General features: G+C 37.8%; 1 protein-coding gene across 1 annotated transcript in view; it reads left to right on the plus strand.

Annotated features, from left to right (window-relative positions):
- Positions 1–17,544, plus strand: part of LOC126160794 (adhesion G-protein coupled receptor G6-like) — a 138,030-nt gene that overhangs the window by 15,828 nt on the left and 104,658 nt on the right. Inside the window, exons 4-5 of the mRNA XM_049916930.1 lie at positions 5,666–5,962; positions 11,465–11,647. Coding sequence (XP_049772887.1) covers positions 5,666–5,962; positions 11,465–11,647 — 480 coding nt within the window. The remainder of the gene's footprint in view (positions 1–5,665; positions 5,963–11,464; positions 11,648–17,544) is intronic.

The following is a 17,544-nucleotide window of genomic DNA, read 5'->3' on the forward strand; positions in this document are numbered from 1 at the left end:
TATTATTACATGAAACTACTTTATTTATGGGACCAGGCCTTCATTGTGTGAGGGGCATGAAAACGTATACAGAAGTTTATAGATCTGGCACTCAGCTTCAGCCTTAATTAATTAATTTATTATTTGTCCCGTAGATCAGATCAGTACAATGGCTTGTGCAACTGATATGGGATAAGTCAATACAAATATACAGTTTACAGGAGTCTAAAATAGTAAACAAGAATACAGAAGAAAGATTATTTTACATTACCTACAAAATTATGTTACTTAAAGTTACAGCTTTACAGGGAATTGTTACATGATGTGACAAAACTGACTTAACAACATTCAGCTTTGATACATTATCATGCACTAAGACAATCTGATTCCAAATATTCCTGTATGGTATAAAAGCAGTCTTTTATTAAAAGAGATTTCACTGTCTGTTTGAATTTATTTATTTCTTGGATTTCTTGTATAGAAGTTGGAAGATGATTTATTCCCATGCACTTGACACCATCACTGTACAGTTTTGTTGAGTGGGGAAGTATTCTTAGAGAGGTTTTTGATCTTGTGTCATAATCGTGGTAGTCCATATTTTTGCTAATTTTGTTGATACTTTTTTTGGTAAAGAATAATAATTCTAGTATGTATTGGCATGGGAGGGGCAAAATATTTAGTTTCTTAAATAATGGTTTACTAGTGTCTCTTTGTTTTTTGAACATAATTGTTCTGACTATCTTCTTTTGCAGTTTGAATATCTTAATTGATTCAGAATTTTGGCCCCAGAAGATGATTCCGTAGTTAAGTACAGAGTGAAAGAGTGCATGGTACATTGTGGTTAGGGTACTTGTGTTAGTGACGTTCCTTATTGATCTAATCATGAAGCATACTTTACTAAGTTTTGTGCCTTTTCCATGTGAGCGTATCAGAAATAGTGACCCCCAAAAATTTTATTTCATTTTCAAGTTTAACATTATTTTTTTCCAGTGATATAGTTGGTAGTAATGGATTTCTGTTTTGGGCAGTGTGAAAGGTTATTCCAATTGTCTTTTTTGGCATGGGAGGGGCAAAATATTTAGTTTCTTAAATAATGGTTTACTAGTGTCTCTTTGTTTTTTGAACATAATTGTTCTGACTATCTTCTTTTGCAGTTTGAATATCTTAATTGATTCAGAATTTTGGCCCCAGAAGATGATTCCGTAGTTAAGTACAGAGTGAAAGAGTGCATGGTACATTGTGGTTAGGGTACTTGCGTTAGTGACATTCCTTATTGATCTAATCATGAAGCATACTTTACAAAGTTTTGTGCTGGTAACGTCAATGTGCCTTTTCCATGTGAGCGTATCAGTAATAGTGACCCCCAAAAATTTTATTTCATTTTCAAGTTTAACATTATTTTTTTCCAGTGATATAGTTGGTAGTAATGGATTTCTGTTTTGGGCAGTGTGAAATGTTATTCCAATTGTCTTTTTTGCATTAATCAGCAGCCTGTTACTTTGAAGCCATCGACTTATTTGATCTGTGGTTCTATCTATATTAGATTGGAGAATTTGTTTGGGCGCAGATATGAGTATAGAGGTGTCGTCAGCAAATAAAAGGGTTTTTGTGTTTGGTAGGCTGTGAGGAAGGTCATTTATGTAAAGTAAGAACAGAAAAGGGCCCAGGACAGAGCCTTGGGGAATGCCTTGCTTTATGGTATGTATGGAGGAATGTACAGTGCTAGATGTACCTGAGAGCTTAGTTTCATTTAATTCGACATACTGCTGTCGATCTTCCAGATAGCTTTTAAACCAGTCATAGGCATTTCCTCTTATTCCACAGGAATGCATCTTTTGCAGAAGTATACTATGATTAACCATGTCGAATGCCTTTGTTAGATCTAGGAAGATACCTATGGCTGGGAGTTTTTTGTCCACAAGCTCCAGTGCATGATCTAGAAATTCTTGTATTGCATCTGTTGTAGCTTTCTTACTTTGGAAGCTGAACTGAGCAGGTGACAGGATATTTTCTTTGTCTAGAAAGGGCATGATTCTGGTGGCCATTATATATTCAAATACTTTACTAAAAGTTGAAAGCAGTGCAATGGGTCGATAATTACTGGGATCCTCTTTGCTTCCTTTTTTGTGGACAGGTATAATTTTTGCAATTTTGAGCATACCAGGAAATGTACCATTCAGGAATGAGAAGTTTATTATGTGAGCTAGGGGTTTACTGATAAAGTTACTGCAATTATGAAGGAGGAAGCATGGGATTTGATCTTGTCCAGCAGATGATTTTTTTTTTTTAATTTTGCTATGAAGTGTCTTTTCTATTTCAATTTCAGATGTAGGCCTTAAAAATAGAGTCTCAGAGCATAAGTTTGGTTCTAGTTGTAAGGGACAGCTATTTTTAAGATGGTTCGCCAGGTTTTCTACTGTTCCTGTAAAGTAGTTATTGAATTCCTCTGCTGTTTCTTTCCCACTGGAGACTAATTTTCCATTTATTTTTAAGCTAATATCACTTTGTAGCTGTTTTCCTCTATTAGTATTCATATTAATAAGTTGCCACATGCTTTTGCTCTTATTTGATGACAATTTGAGGTAGTTATCATTCTGTAGCTTTTTGGCTGGATTTACTATGTTCTTTAATATCTTTTTATATAGAGTAAAGTATGACTTAAATGCTTCACTACTGCCTAGTTTGGATTTGCTCATGTAAAAAAGTTCTCTTTTTCTTTGTGATGATCTAATGATTCCTGCGGTGATCCAGCTGGAGAGTTTTCCATCTTTGGTGATACATTTTGTTTGTAAGGGAAAGTGGCAATTAAAATAATAACAGAAAATATCCAAGAATGCTTCATATTTGCTGTCAACTGTTTGAGCCTATATACATTTTGCCAGTTTTCATTTTGTATATCAAAGAGGAAAGTATGCATGCACTATAATCAGGCCTAAGTGATCAGTTATTAAGAAATTTGTTAACATTTATTACCTTTTTCAAAAAAATCACTTATCATGTAAAAGTGTTGCACCCAAAGATTTTTTTTAAATTTATATGTGAAAATTCTTGCTATATCTGTCTTCTTAATTTCAGATTGTAGGTTATTATACATCTGTATCCCAACATATGGGACACTTTTTGGAAATAAGTTGTTTTGTAATTATAAATGTGTTCATTTTATGTTAATTGGCTGTCTTTGCTTAATATGTAGGTTTTAACAAATTATATAATACTATAAATGTAGACAGTTAGCAGCATCATAATGCCATGTTTCTTGATATGTTGCCTGCATGATTCATTATATCTCAGATTGCATATTGTAAGTATTGCCCTTTTTTGCATTTTAAAGATATCTCTTCTGCAGGGTGAATTCCCTAGTACATGATTCCATACTGTAGTATGGAGTGAAAGAAAGGATAATATACTTGTGAAGGACTAATTTGGTGACTGATTTGCTGAGTAACTGTAGAATATAACACACAGTTGACAGCTTATTTGCGATATAACTGACATGTGTTCCATTTAAGATTTTCTTCAAGCTATGTACCAAGTCACTTGACAGTGCTTGCTGGAGAGCTCTTGGTTGTTTAGGAGCAAGTCACAGATTTTTCATTTCTGAGATGAGAACTGAATCTTATGTATGTTGTTTTTTGCACAATTGTGATGAGATTTTTCTTATTGAATCATTCAGTGATGACATAAGTTGTTTAATCTTTTGATCATAGTCAGCTTTGTCCTTGCCTGTTACCAGAACGTATGTGTTATCTGCAAAAAGTGTAGTATGCCCTGAAGGAAGCTTCATGTTTATGTCATCAATATATAACAGAAACACTATGGCTCCCAGGATTGAGCCTTGTGGTACACCATATCTAACAGGCATTTTCTCAGATTAGTGCACAGTACACTGATGAGCATTAGTATTCATTTTTTCAAATTTCACTTCAACTTTTTCCACTGTGTTTGATAGATATGACTGCTTTGCAGTATCTCTCACACTTTTATCAGGTAATTTTCTAAGGAGTATAGTGTGGTCAACAAAAGCTTTAGAGAAATCTAAAAACAATACCAGAAGTAATTTCTTTATTATCTAATGATTTTAAGTTTGTATTGAGATATTCATACACTGCTATGGTTGATGTTTTAGCTTTTATAAATCCATGCTCATGTTCTGGTATTAAGAAGAATCTTTTAATAAAAATTTTTGAAAAGATGCTGATCTGTGCTACTGGCCTGTAATTAGTTACATCATTTTCTGGTCCCCTTCTGTGAAGTGGGGTAACTTTACCATCCTTTAGGAAGTCAGGGAAAAGTCCACTATTAAAGGCTGCAGTAATTATAACAGTTAATAGTTCTGCAATGTACTCCCCACAATTCTGTATAGTAAAGTTTGGTATGTTGTCACTGTCACTGGAGTATTTGTCTTTTAGTCTTTTTATAATTGTGAGCAGTTTAGTATTTGAAGCATTGTGGAGAAACAGTGATGCTTTTGTGGTTTCCACATGTGACGGGTGTTGAGTTCACATTAAAAGCATTTACCATTTTTTCTGACTCTTATGTCAACTCATCATATAGATTCAGTTTCAAAGTTTTGTTTGTAGCATGGTGCTTGTTGTTAGTTTCATTTTTCACAACTTTCCAAGTACATTTCATTTTATTTTTAGATTCTGTTATTAATTTATCATTATATAATTTTTCTTCATGTTGAATTAATTTTTTGTTGATGGTATGGTCTAAAATTATCATCCACCTCATGGTGTTTCATGAAATTCTTCAGGTAGCGCTTTTTCTAGCTGGAGATTTTTATCCCTTTTGTTACCCTTGAATTTGTGCATTTGCTTACGATTCCCCCTTGACTTTAATGGAAGTGTAGTATTGAAAGAGTGAAGAAATGTTTTATGAAAGGAATGAAATATGTTATTAGCATAATTTTTTTCATAGACCTCTGACCAGTTCTCAATCCTTAGAAGATAAATAAAAACCCTTATATTTCCTTCATTAAACTGTCTTTGCACTGTAGTTTTTATAGGACATTGTTTTTTTTTCAGTTTAAATTCACTGTTATCATCTGCAACACTACTCCACTTCCTCCTTAGACACAGATATCAAGCCCCACAGCCCAATCGTGACAAGGCTCACCGATATTGATACCCAGAGACATGCTTCCATGGCTAAACCTTCCAAATTGACTTGATCCCATTTTCCTGTGCAAATTTTTATCTGGATAAGTACTATGATCCAGAAGAAAGTCCATTAAAATACAGTTAACAAAATAAAACTGTGAAGTCTGAGAGTGTATCTATGGTAGTAGGTAGCGGCCTTATATTCAATGACGTAGTTTAATTAAATTTCTATTTTTAATTCTAATATTATGAAAAGGATAGACTGATACCATATAGGTGAGATATTGAGTCTCAAATAGGCACAACAAAAAAGACTGTCAAACAAATAAGCGAAAAGGCCTTCTTCCGAATTAGACAACACACACGTACACAACTCAATATCTCTGCTCTGGTATATGGTAAGTAGCAATCTATCCTTTTCATAATTCTGTCATTATTCCATTCTGGATTTTCTGTTGTTTTATTTTTAATTCTACTCTTTTTGCATTGTCCATATATGCTTTCCTCAAAATTCCATGCAACATACCAATTTTCATCTCCAGTGTGGTTACTAATATAACAAACTTGTCTATTAAATAATCCAGGTCTGATGGACGTGAACTTGTACTGCTGTTTCCAGAGACATTATTAGGGGAACATGTGTGTGGAGAACATAACTTACCTGAAAAAAGTCTGGGTAATCCTAAGTGTTGGTTACTTGGATTTCGACCATGGCACCAAAGCAGTGCAGTTAAACTTGAATGTCTTAGTGTAACAGTGTTGGAATTCAATGTCACAAAGATTCAGATGAGTGTAACCACCACAGGCGAAGGCTACCTGATGTGTCAAGCATGGACTAACAAACACATAAAGCCTATATTATCCAATACAGTTGTCAAAAAGTAAGTCTAGATCACCAAATAGGTACAGATTCCATTTTTTCATACTAGAATATGAATAAATTGTAAGAGAGATAATTGATTATGTTATAGGTGAGGCATAGGAAAAGTTATTATTATTAAAACAACAAAATTCTGGTGCACTTGTTAAGATAACACACAAAAACTTGTACACATAACATATAAATGTTGTCTTTACAAATGCACCATAATTTTGCAGACAACTAACAATTTTATAACAAAAACTATTATCTTTATCTAAATTATATTATCATTATTGTTTAAATCTTGAGCATACATATTCACACTCAATTAGATTAGATCTATTTGCCCATAGTTGGTGTTATTGCTGTTATTGTCAGTTTCAAGAAAAAAACTTGTTTCTCTAAGGATTTGATTTATTTAGCATACCTGTATTAACGTAGCTTCCAGTACTTGATTAAAGAGCTTTCCAGCAGTCTTAATGTTTTTACAGAAGTTTTTTGAAACTATTGTTTTTGCAGAAATTATCACACCATCTGCATTTGCCAAGTATCTTTGGTGTGTTTTGCTGACTTCTCTTATTATATCAGATATTTTGTTTTTGTTTTCGGGATATTCCATTTAGAGGAAGTGCAATATCTGTAATTAACCACTGTTATTGATATTGTTACATATAGCATTAGTTGTTTTATTAGACAACCAATACCGATATGTCACAATATAGTAGATGTTGTTTAGATTCTAAAACAGGAAGAGACAAAGAAGAATGTGGTGGTGAGGCCTCTGTGACAAAGCAAGCTGGGATATTTTTACTTCCCGTCTTGTTTTGCCATCTGCCTCCTTTTTTTTCACTTTTAACTAACTTCCATTAACATATGTGAATACAATATGCATTTTCATAAAAGAGAAAGGTTGGCCCTCAGTTTTAAAGAATATAACACCAGATCTAATTTTGTGTTTAGTTTTATGTATGTAATTGATTTTTCTAATTAATTTTTACTATTTCTAGCAAGTATCTTTTGTTATAGGGTGAAATTAGTTATTGTTTCGTAACTTAAATTCTGTTGTTGACATACAAACAAATATAAACTCTGTACTAAGCATAAACATTTGGAGCAACAACTAATACTATTCTTAAAGGATCTATTTGGCTATATTCGTAAATATGTCAGCAAAGTCAGCCCTTGATTAATTTCCAAGTAATTTTCAATTTTGTCAAAAGTGTTGTTTGCATAACTATATTTGTTAATTTCATGACTTAAACAAATAATTTGGCTAACTCTTGTAGTAGAAGAAACTGTGAAAAAGAACCAATATTTCAATGTATTCAGTTAATTGAATGAGTTATGTTTTAATTGTAATTTCTGTAAATTTAGCTTCAAACAATGTGTAGTTTCAGTAGCTATTATTGTGAGGATATACAAGGGCCCAATTTTTGGTTCCTTGACAGTCAGTCCATGGCGAAGATTCAGATGAGAAAACTGTGTTGGTTAGAACAACAACAATGCTTTAACGTAACTGTGAAATAAGTGTTACACAATTAGTCCATGTGTTAAAACAATGACAGTGTCTACTCCATATGTACCTTCCTATTCTTCAACAACTGTGAACTTTCTGGTTAGGTTTTTGCTGCTCATTGATGTTCAGTAGTAAACTGTTGTAGCAGTATGAGGTTTATCGAAAGTTAAACAATAGTGCACTGGCCATATTGAATGTGTATATGGGGGGCTGTGAACAGTGAAAGTAAACAACTGTGACATGTAAATGTGCACCTGTCAGCTATATCATTTAAAGTAGACTGCGCTTGACTTTCACCCCACATTTTTCAGCCAGTACAGCAACACAGTACGCCAACACTGAGGACAACAATCGAAGAAATAAAGAAGGCAAACCATCACACCTTCTCCAATAATCCATACCATGTGCCCCACAATTTTGGCTGTTGTTGTTTGTGTTCAGAAAGCAACTCAAGGATAGAACAGAATAGAACTTTTATTGTCACATGATATGTTATATAAAATCATTTGATTGAAACATTAGTGACTCATCAATGAACAATTTTATGCCTACATAGGTATACATAAAAAAGATACATTAAGAGAAAGCACATGCATGCACCCAGAAGCAGATTACAACATAAAAAGATAAATACATGTTACATTTCTTCCTGTTTCTCAGAACTTTCCACAAAGGTTTAAATTTTTTTTTTTTAAATTGGATATCAGCTGTCAAATGTTATGATTAGTTTCACATGTGAACACCCCTTTAATGCTATAATTTTTCCAGTGGTGGGGCTGGAAAAACTTTTTGTTAAATGTATGCATGAGTAGGTTTTACAGCAAGAAAGCTTGCAGGGATAGGAACCTTCAGATAGGAATTGGGAATTGTTGCCTGGAAAAGATGTAAAGGCTAGGAGAGCAATAGAAAGTGACAATGGGTAGTATAGAGAGCATATCAGGAGGAGATGACCTCACTTCATAAGTAGAGATAATTGTAGCCCTGGCAGAGTAATCTATCAAATCATTCAAGTCAATGATGGTACTTAGTAAATATGGGGGGAAGGGGGGGCTCTTCTGCCTTATTTGAATGTAAAATCTGCATTGGTAGAGGAAGGGAATTGGTAGGGAGGAGACTCGCTTGAAAATTTGTCTGTGAATGTGGGCAGTGGGTACCTCTACGGGGAGGAGATGGTTAACACAGTACGTGAGTTCGATAAACTCTGCAACAAAAGGCAGAGACTGTTCTGCTCTCTCACATTCTTGCAGAGATGTTGGGACCAGCAAACTCTAACTACTTTTGCCAAGTTTACCCATTATGTGGACTCTGCGGCGACCAGGAGAGTTAAACAACGAGCAAGCAGGGCACTGGTGAGGGAAAGAATCCGTTATACAAGATGAGTATTAGGCCAAGTCTCCAGAAGCCTGCTCTCATTTCAACTGAAGATCTTGTCATGTCTGTCAGTGGATTCCTGGGAGTGGGTGGACAGCTCTACTCGGGCGCTTTTGGACTGGGCACGGCAGCAAATCACGGCGTGTCAAACTTCCAAGTTCCAATGCCTTACACACTGGTCATTGCAAGGAGAGAAATTTAGCAGATGGACTATGTTTTATCTCACAGATAAACCACTGATTGATGCTGCAATGCCAGTGTTAGAAAAGGGACTTAGTTTTGCGCCTACTACCAAGACCTTGCCCATCAAGGAGTTCATCAGTCCCGTTGAATAAGGTGTTTTAAAACTTCCGAATGATGCTGCTGAAGAAATAAGGTGAGAAGCTAGCAGATCAATAACCAGGATACCTGCACCCAAGCAGAACATCACCATTGAAGAAAGAAGAGTGCTCTGATTTTTAAAAGAAGAAAATGATATAGTAATTTTACCAGCTGACAAGGATAAGGCCACTGTTCTTCTGCGTGCTACATCTTATTTTGGCAAGATGATGGACTTACTACAGGATACAGCGTATCGTCGTCTCCAGAAAGATCTGACAGATGTCGTACAATGGAAGACATCTGCTCTCCTCAGATCCAGCCAACTTCCTGACCATCTGGAGAAGAGTTTAAGAGAACGAGCACCAGCTCTGCCACGACTTTATGGCCTGCCAAAGATACATAAGGAAAATGTTCTGCTTTGCCCTATCATCAGTAATATAGGTGCCCCAACATACTGCCTAGCTAAACATCTGGCTGCTCTTCTGAGTCCCATGGTGGGGAAATGTGAACTCCATATTCGAAACTCAGAAGATTTTATACAGCGACTGAAGAACCTGTGCCTTGAATCTACCGACTTACTAGTGAGTTTCGATGTGGTTTCTTTGTTCACACGAGTGCCTCTGATGGACTCATTACAACTCATAGGAGCTAAGCTGGAAGAGGATATCTTACACCTTTTCAAACACGTGCTTACCTCAACTTACTTTTTATTTAACAACCAGTATTTTGAGCAGACTGATGGTGTTTCTATGGCTAGCCCTCTGTCTCCCATAGTAGCTAATCTTTTTATGGAAGATTTTGAGGACAAAGCACTTCAGACGGTGGTTTTGAAACCCAAATGTTTTTGGAGATATGTAGCTGATACGTTTATAGTATGGTCGCATGGGACAGCAATGCTTCCTTCTTTTCTGGAACATCTGAACTCCCTCTATCCAAGCATCTGTTTCACCATAGAGGTAGAGAAAGATGGTGAGCTCCCGTTTCTGGATGTTTTGGTTTGTAGAAAAGGAGATGGCTCCTTGGGTCACAGTGTGTTCCAGAAGCCTACGCACACAGACTTGAATTTACAAGCTACGAGCTGTCATCATCCCTCACAGTGCAGCGGTGTATTATGGACCCTAGAGCATAGGGCTAGAGGCATCTCAGATCAGGACAGCTTATCGGCAGAGCTTAGCCATCTCCGTTCTGTGTTTGCCCAGAATGGGTACTCCGAGAAGTAGATCCAGAATGCATTTCGACCAGCACGCTCCAAATCTCAAGAACAGTCTGAAGAAGCAGAGAACACTGGGGGGTTGGTTTTTCTACTGTATGTCGGTGGCGTGTCTTTTAAGATGGGCAGAATTTTCAAGAAATACCAGACTAAATGTGTTTTCCGGTCCCCAGCATGAGTGCAGTCAATGCTGGGCTCTGTTAAAGACAACCTCGGCCTGAGGAGACCAGGCATATATAAAATCCTGTGCCACTGTGGGAAGTCTTATATTGGCCAGACGTGTCATACAGTTAAAGACAGATGCGACGAACATAAACGTCACACGAGGTTGGGTCAGCCAGAGAAATCTGCGGTTGCTGAACACTGTCTTGACACAGGACATGGTATGAACTATGAAGAAACCAAGAGCCTCTCGTATGCTTCCATATACTGGGACTCCATCATCAAAGAGGCGGTCAAAATATGTATAAGCAGGGACTTAATAAACAGAGACACGGGATTTCACCTGAGCAAAGCCTGGGAGCCAGCCTTGGCGGCATTAATGAATTTTCAGCCACAGCTTAGCAACTGCACTGAGTCAACACAGATGGGAAGCCTTAGCGCAGATGCTTAAATCGCGCGCGAATGGGGTCCGTCGCTCCTGACCGCATTTCCCATGCCACGGCGCGTTTCCGCAGACCGCAACCCATTTCTCCAGCAGAGGGCTCTCGTATTCGACGCCATCCATGATTGGTCTTTGATGACATTATGCTCCCTCTGGTGCCTGCACTGTTCTAGAAAGCCAACATATAAACTGGCGAGCTTCTCAGCGACGTGACCTTAGCACCTGAAGATGGCGGGCAGTTGTCTTGCTGAAATATGGTGCGGTTTCTACAATATTATCCAGCATAATTCCCAAGAACCTATCAAGCAAGTGGATGCTACTTGTTTAGTACACATCTGTATTGAAATATTATAAAATGTTTAAAATTTGATGATAATTGTGTGTTTCTGTAGCTGTAAATGTGATTTTATTTTGGATTTTGACTTGTTCTGTATGTATGTATGTAAGTCTGTGTATTGCTATAGATGTTATACAATTATATGTATTGTTTCACCCATAGACATTACACTGACAAACAAAGATTTGCACTGGAACTGAAACTGCGCTGTAGTGAAAATCTGAGCATATGCAGCAACCCACAAAAATCCATTGAAACACTGGCAGCTGACCTGAATAAAAAATCTCCAGATACTGTTCGTTATTTGCCTGCTGCTATTCTTACTTCACCTATCTCTGAAACACTGTAAGTAGCATTGTAATTTGCATAGCCTCATGACATATAATTGTGGCTTCTGATTCTGTTAATACACTAGTGATAGAATATACCCACTCAACTACAGCTTGAATCCACTATACCTATACAAGAAAGGTTTGGTAATTTATCAATTCTCAGAGAAATTAAAGGCAAGGGATGAATGAAATTTAAATATGTAGGAGGGCTAATGGGTAAAAGAGCAAAGAAACATATGCATAAAACTCGTGAGCTTTTGAGATCTTGAAGGAATAGCAAAGCAATATCAATACAAATCTAATTATTTATATAATTCTGACAAAGTTTGATGAGCATGCATAGCTTGAGCAAAGCAATTGCTAGCAACACCGAACATCACTGCTTGGACAGAACTACCATTATGAAAGATCACTAATGTAATATATTGCAGAAAGGTACAAAAGCATTAAAAGTAAAAGGATATATTTCTAGAATTATCCTAACAAAATAAAAGAATAAGTTATTAATAATATGAATATAATAGAGGGAAACATTCCATGTGGGAAAAATATATCTAAAAACAAAGATGATGTAACTTACCAAACGAAAGCACTGGCATGTTGATAGACACACAAACACAAACATACAAACAAAATTCAAGCTTTCACAACCAACGGTTGCTACATCAGGAAAGAGGGAAGGAGAGGAAAAGACGAAAGGATGTGGGTTTTGAGGGAGAGGGTAAGGAGTCATTCCAATCCCGGGAGCGGAAAGACTTACCTTAGGGTGAAAAAAGGACAGGTATACACTCGCACACACACACACATATCCATCCACACATACACAGACTCAAGCAGACATTTGTAAAGGCAGAGAGTTTGGGCATCTCTTTCCACTCCCGGGTTGGAATGACTCCTTACCCTCTCCCTTAAAATCCACAACCTTTCGTCTTTCCCTCTCCTTCCCTCTTTCCTGATGTAGCAACCGTTGGTTGCGAAAGCTTGAATTTTGTGTGCATGTTTGTGTGTCTATCAACATGCCAGCGCTTTCGTTTGGTACGTTACATCATCTTTGTTTTTAGAATAAGTTATTATCCAGAGATGAGTAATCATTTCACACTGACATTTGCATATCACTCAAACGGAACATACTCACATGCACAGATACAAGATAATTTGTTATTTTCCTCCAGCATAGCATTTGTGGAACATGATGAGTGAATTGATAAACTATAAAGTTCATAAAAGAAACAATATGAGTGACTGTATAAAGAAAACCAGAATAAAATTTCAGACCCTAGAACTAGTTCAGTACTGACTGAACAACTCTTTGGATGCTGTGCCACAGTAGTATACTAGCAAACACAGTATCAATTAGTCCTGATAATCAACAAACTAAAAGGAAATATTTAAAATTTCATCAAGTAACTAAAGAGTTTTAATACATTAGTAGATTCAGAATTAATGAAATTTTAGATAAAATAACCACTGACAGTCAGGTTTTTAAACCAACTGGATAAATGATTTGGGTGCAGTCAGGAACAATTTAATTAGATATAGCTGCTATATTGGAGAAAGAGAGAAAGAGAGAGAGAGAGAGAGAGAGAGAGAGAGAGAGAGAGAGAGAGAGAGAGAGCGAGCACTTCTGTCACTGTGACAAATGGAATAATTTAGTGTATCAGGGAGTAAGATGTCATCAAATTTTAGTCTGGTTATCAGCAAGCCAGTTGCATGCACAGTGGGCAAGAGTCACACTATCAGTTTATTGGATCACTGCTAGAGCACTGGTGCACAATGTATGATACACTCAATCTTTGATATCATGGTGGTAAAGGGTTTTCCATATGTCACTGAATCTAGGACGTGCAGTGAGTATGAATTGAGGGAAACCCACTGACTCCAACTACATCAGAGAGCATCTTGGTCTTTAGTTGAATACTATTTATGACTGTAACATCGGATAAATAGGTCATAGTGTAGCAAAACTCCAACTGATTCAGCATCGGACAATGACTAGTGAGCAGCCATATCATTCAGAACCGGTTCCACACTATTAATTTTCTATTCCAAGAAGTACTTATGTACACATTGACCACAGTACACAGTCCAAACACCAACAGAGTTGTCAGTGATCTGAAGCAGGGTCCATGGGCAGCACTCATTCACAAATTAGACTGTTCGTCCATAAGCAGGCTCCAAAGGCAATCTGGGACAGAGTCTGTTGCTCAGCAATAATACATTAGTCTTAAGATTAATCAGTAAGCAGAGTCCAAATCACAGTGATACCCATGACAGTGTACAAAACTTGAGGCAGATGTAGCACAGCTAGACCCAAAAAAGTGTCTGGCCTGTCTTCTGCAGGGTGAACCAGAACTCCACTAACAAACTTTCAAAGGTTGTTTGGCAATTCCTTCTGAGTATTATGGTATAAGGGTCCCATCATCTCCAGCAGCTCATTAGAGAGTTATTGGATCTCATTTGGTTTCTTGGCCCAGTAAGCTTTGTATATGTATTGCACTGAAAATGGAGCACAACATTGCATATGTTGACAGTATGCGCTGTGTGTCTTGTTTACGTTTTCTCACAGTACCTGTGGTTGATACTCAGACAGACTTAGTTGCTAGGATTATTGCAGCTGCAAAAGTAATATACTAACCTCTGGTATTCTTGAGGATGTAACAGTCAGTGGTACATCTCTGTACATTCTGCCATGATCACGGTGGTCAGTATTTTGAACAGTTCTGTATTTGTTACATGCTGTACTGTTTGTTGTACCTTTTGGTCATTGCGTATTACTGGCTTCTTCAATGTTGTGAAGGTATTTTCACAGAAACAAAGGTTACTGTCTAACAAATCAAATAAGCTATAATTACATTATCACTCTGCAATGAACCACTAGAGACTCTGTATCCCTAATACCAAAATACTTAGACGGTATGCCTGAATAACCTTTGAAACTGTATCAGTGGAGTTCTGGTCTGCCTTGTGTACAGCCCTGGACAAGTGAACTAACCAGGTCACATGGTGCTGCTAGCATGGTTTGGAGATTGTGACATCAGTGGCACCTTCTCAGCTGCGTTCCAATGATGTGGGAACTAACGCCAGGTTGGAAGCACCTTCTATATTGTTGTCAACATCTTCTGTAATGAGCTCAATGTTTATGCCTGCTGGATGCACACCTGCCTCTGTTATTGTGATTCCAGCTGGAATACAAAAATTTGATATAGAAATTATCACCCATTTGTGTAACCTTGCTCACTACATGTCACAGACCACAAAAGATCACCATTATGGAAGACTCAAAATGCGGAAAAGTTTTGGCTGGACTAATGAGTGATGGTAAACATAGGAATGCCAATGGTGGGGCACTAGAGCACCCCATTTCTGAGCTGCACCATTGTCAAGATGATGCAGTTCTCAGCAACACTCCACTGATAAGGATGTTAGTGTTAATACGCTGGTCACCTGACCTCAGTCATATAGGGAATATCAGGAACACTATTGAGTGAAACATGCCCTCCTTGAAACCAGCTGTGACCAATCTTTGTAAGTTGTGGGTAGCAGTTGAGCAGTTATGGATGAAAATGCTTTCATTGTCTCTTTAGTCAGTGGTATGATACAGCACTGACCTCACTAGACTGAAATGAATTGAACATGGTTCTAGGTAGTATTTCTAATTCAGTTTGTCAAGACAATATAAGGGGCATTCAAAAAGAAATGAGCCAGAGTCTGGATGCACAAACCAGTGACAGGGGGGTAATGTTGTGGTGTGTGTAACAAGGTGTGGTTCTGAACAGAGCACGGAAGTTCACAGCCTACCACTAGAGGGCATGCGTGCACATCATGTGACTATACAGAGCTAGCAGCAGTATGCAGCAATTGTCCAACACTGCCAGTCACATTGCAAACAGTGACATGGAGGTATCGACAGAAGAGCAAAGAGATGTTCATTTTTTTGACAGTGGAAGGAGGAACAGACATTCATTGACGAATGTCACAAGTGTACAGCGATCACTGCATGTCCCTTTCAAGGATCAAGGCATGAAACAAGTACTTCAGGGAAGGACAGGTGTCGTTAGCCAATATGCACAGTCTGGAGCACCACACTGCATTACCAATGACATCATCCATCTCGTGTATGCACACATTACCCAGGACCACCGAGTGATAGTGGAAGCCATAGCCACCATGGTTAGATTGAGCATCAGAAGAGTTCATACCATCATGAAGGAACGACTATGCATGCACAAAGCGTGTGCCCAATGGGTGCCCCATAGTCTTCAACCACACCAGGAAGCATGTCGAATGGTCCTCTGTCTTGCTTATCTTCAGCACTATACCCAGGAAGGGAATGCACTCCTGTCATGAGCGGTGGTTGGAGATGAGTCATGGTGTCGTCACTTCAAGCCAGAATCAAAATGACTAAGTCTCCAGTGGAAGCATCAAGGGTCACCACCACCAAGGCCATCCACACGAGTGCAGGAAAGGTGATACTGACATTCTTCTTTGACCAAGATGGCCTCCTTCTGATCCACTTCCTGCAGCACAGGACAACAGTGAATGCCCAGCCTTACTCACAAACCTTGACCACCATTCGCAAAGTGTTCAAATCAAAACAACCAGGCAGTCTCACCCATGCGGTCATTCTGCTCCACAACAATGCAAAGCCTTGTATGGCCAACACAGTCACAGCACTCCTGCAGAAATTCGAATGAGAGGCACCCAGTCACCCTCCATACAGTCAGGACCTCTCTCCCTGTGATTACGTCATTTTTGGTTCCCTTAAAAAGGCTCTGAGGGGAAAACGATTCACCTCAGATGATGACATCCAGCTGTATGTGGGGAATTGGTTAACATCACAGCCCCAGGAATTTTATGAGACAGCCATTCACCATCTTGTGTCACAGTGGGACAAGTGTCTCAACAGCCAGGGTCTAACATACAGGTACTGGTTTCTGTAATTATGTCCCCAGCTCGTTTCTTTTTGCATGCCTCTTATATAAACACAATAATAATTACAATACAGGCTATCAAGGCTATTATTTTTATCCATGGTTATTTTTGTTTTATGGGCTTTACGTTATGATCCAAGGCTTTTTTCTGTGCCTATTTGAATACTACAAAGGATATATTCCCACTGCCTGCACAGCTGGGGTATATAATACCTCTTGTGCAGTCAGTCCATTTGTAGCCTACCAGATTCACCTGCACAGATGTCCTCAGCAGGTAGCACCTCTGTCGAAAACTGGCTGAAAAGTTAGTGGTGCTGTAGTAAATGATGTAGTCTGTACCAAAACTTGAAGTTCAAACACTTTAGTATCCCCTTAATGTTGTCTGAACTGTTGTTTATGGCCAGTTCAGGTCTCACATACTTTAGTTTGGTATAGATGATTGGGCCTCTACATACTGCACCCAGCAGTTGTCCTACAGTTGCAGTAATCTCGCACTAACACAACAGTCAACTATTGTTTAAATGTGACAAATAAACAGTCAGCATAAGTCACAAACCAAATAACTCTCTACAGTAGCAACACAGTTCAGACAGAACATCAGACTGTTTTTCAACACATGTAGAATCATTAACATTAATTAGAAGTGTACAGTAAAACTTTTCTCTCATTAAACAACACTCTCATGATATGTCAAGATCAACTGCGGTACATTTTCTGTATAGGCTTACATAGATTAGATTAGATTAGATTAGATTAGATTTACTTTCATTCCAATTGATCCGTAGTGAGGAGGTCCTCCAGGATGTGGAACATGTCAGAAAAACAACAATACATGACCAATATTTACAACTAAAACAAATAAGCTAATGTACCATTCCACAGGTCCCAAGTGGAATGATCGTCATTTTTTAATGAACACTAAGAGTCATTTTACAAATACTATTGCACTGAATTTAAAATAAAAAAGTTTTTTATTTAT

The sequence above is a fragment of the Schistocerca cancellata genome, chromosome 2 (genome assembly GCF_023864275.1).
Source record: "Schistocerca cancellata isolate TAMUIC-IGC-003103 chromosome 2, iqSchCanc2.1, whole genome shotgun sequence".
Classification (NCBI taxonomy): Eukaryota; Metazoa; Arthropoda; class Insecta; order Orthoptera; family Acrididae; genus Schistocerca; species Schistocerca cancellata.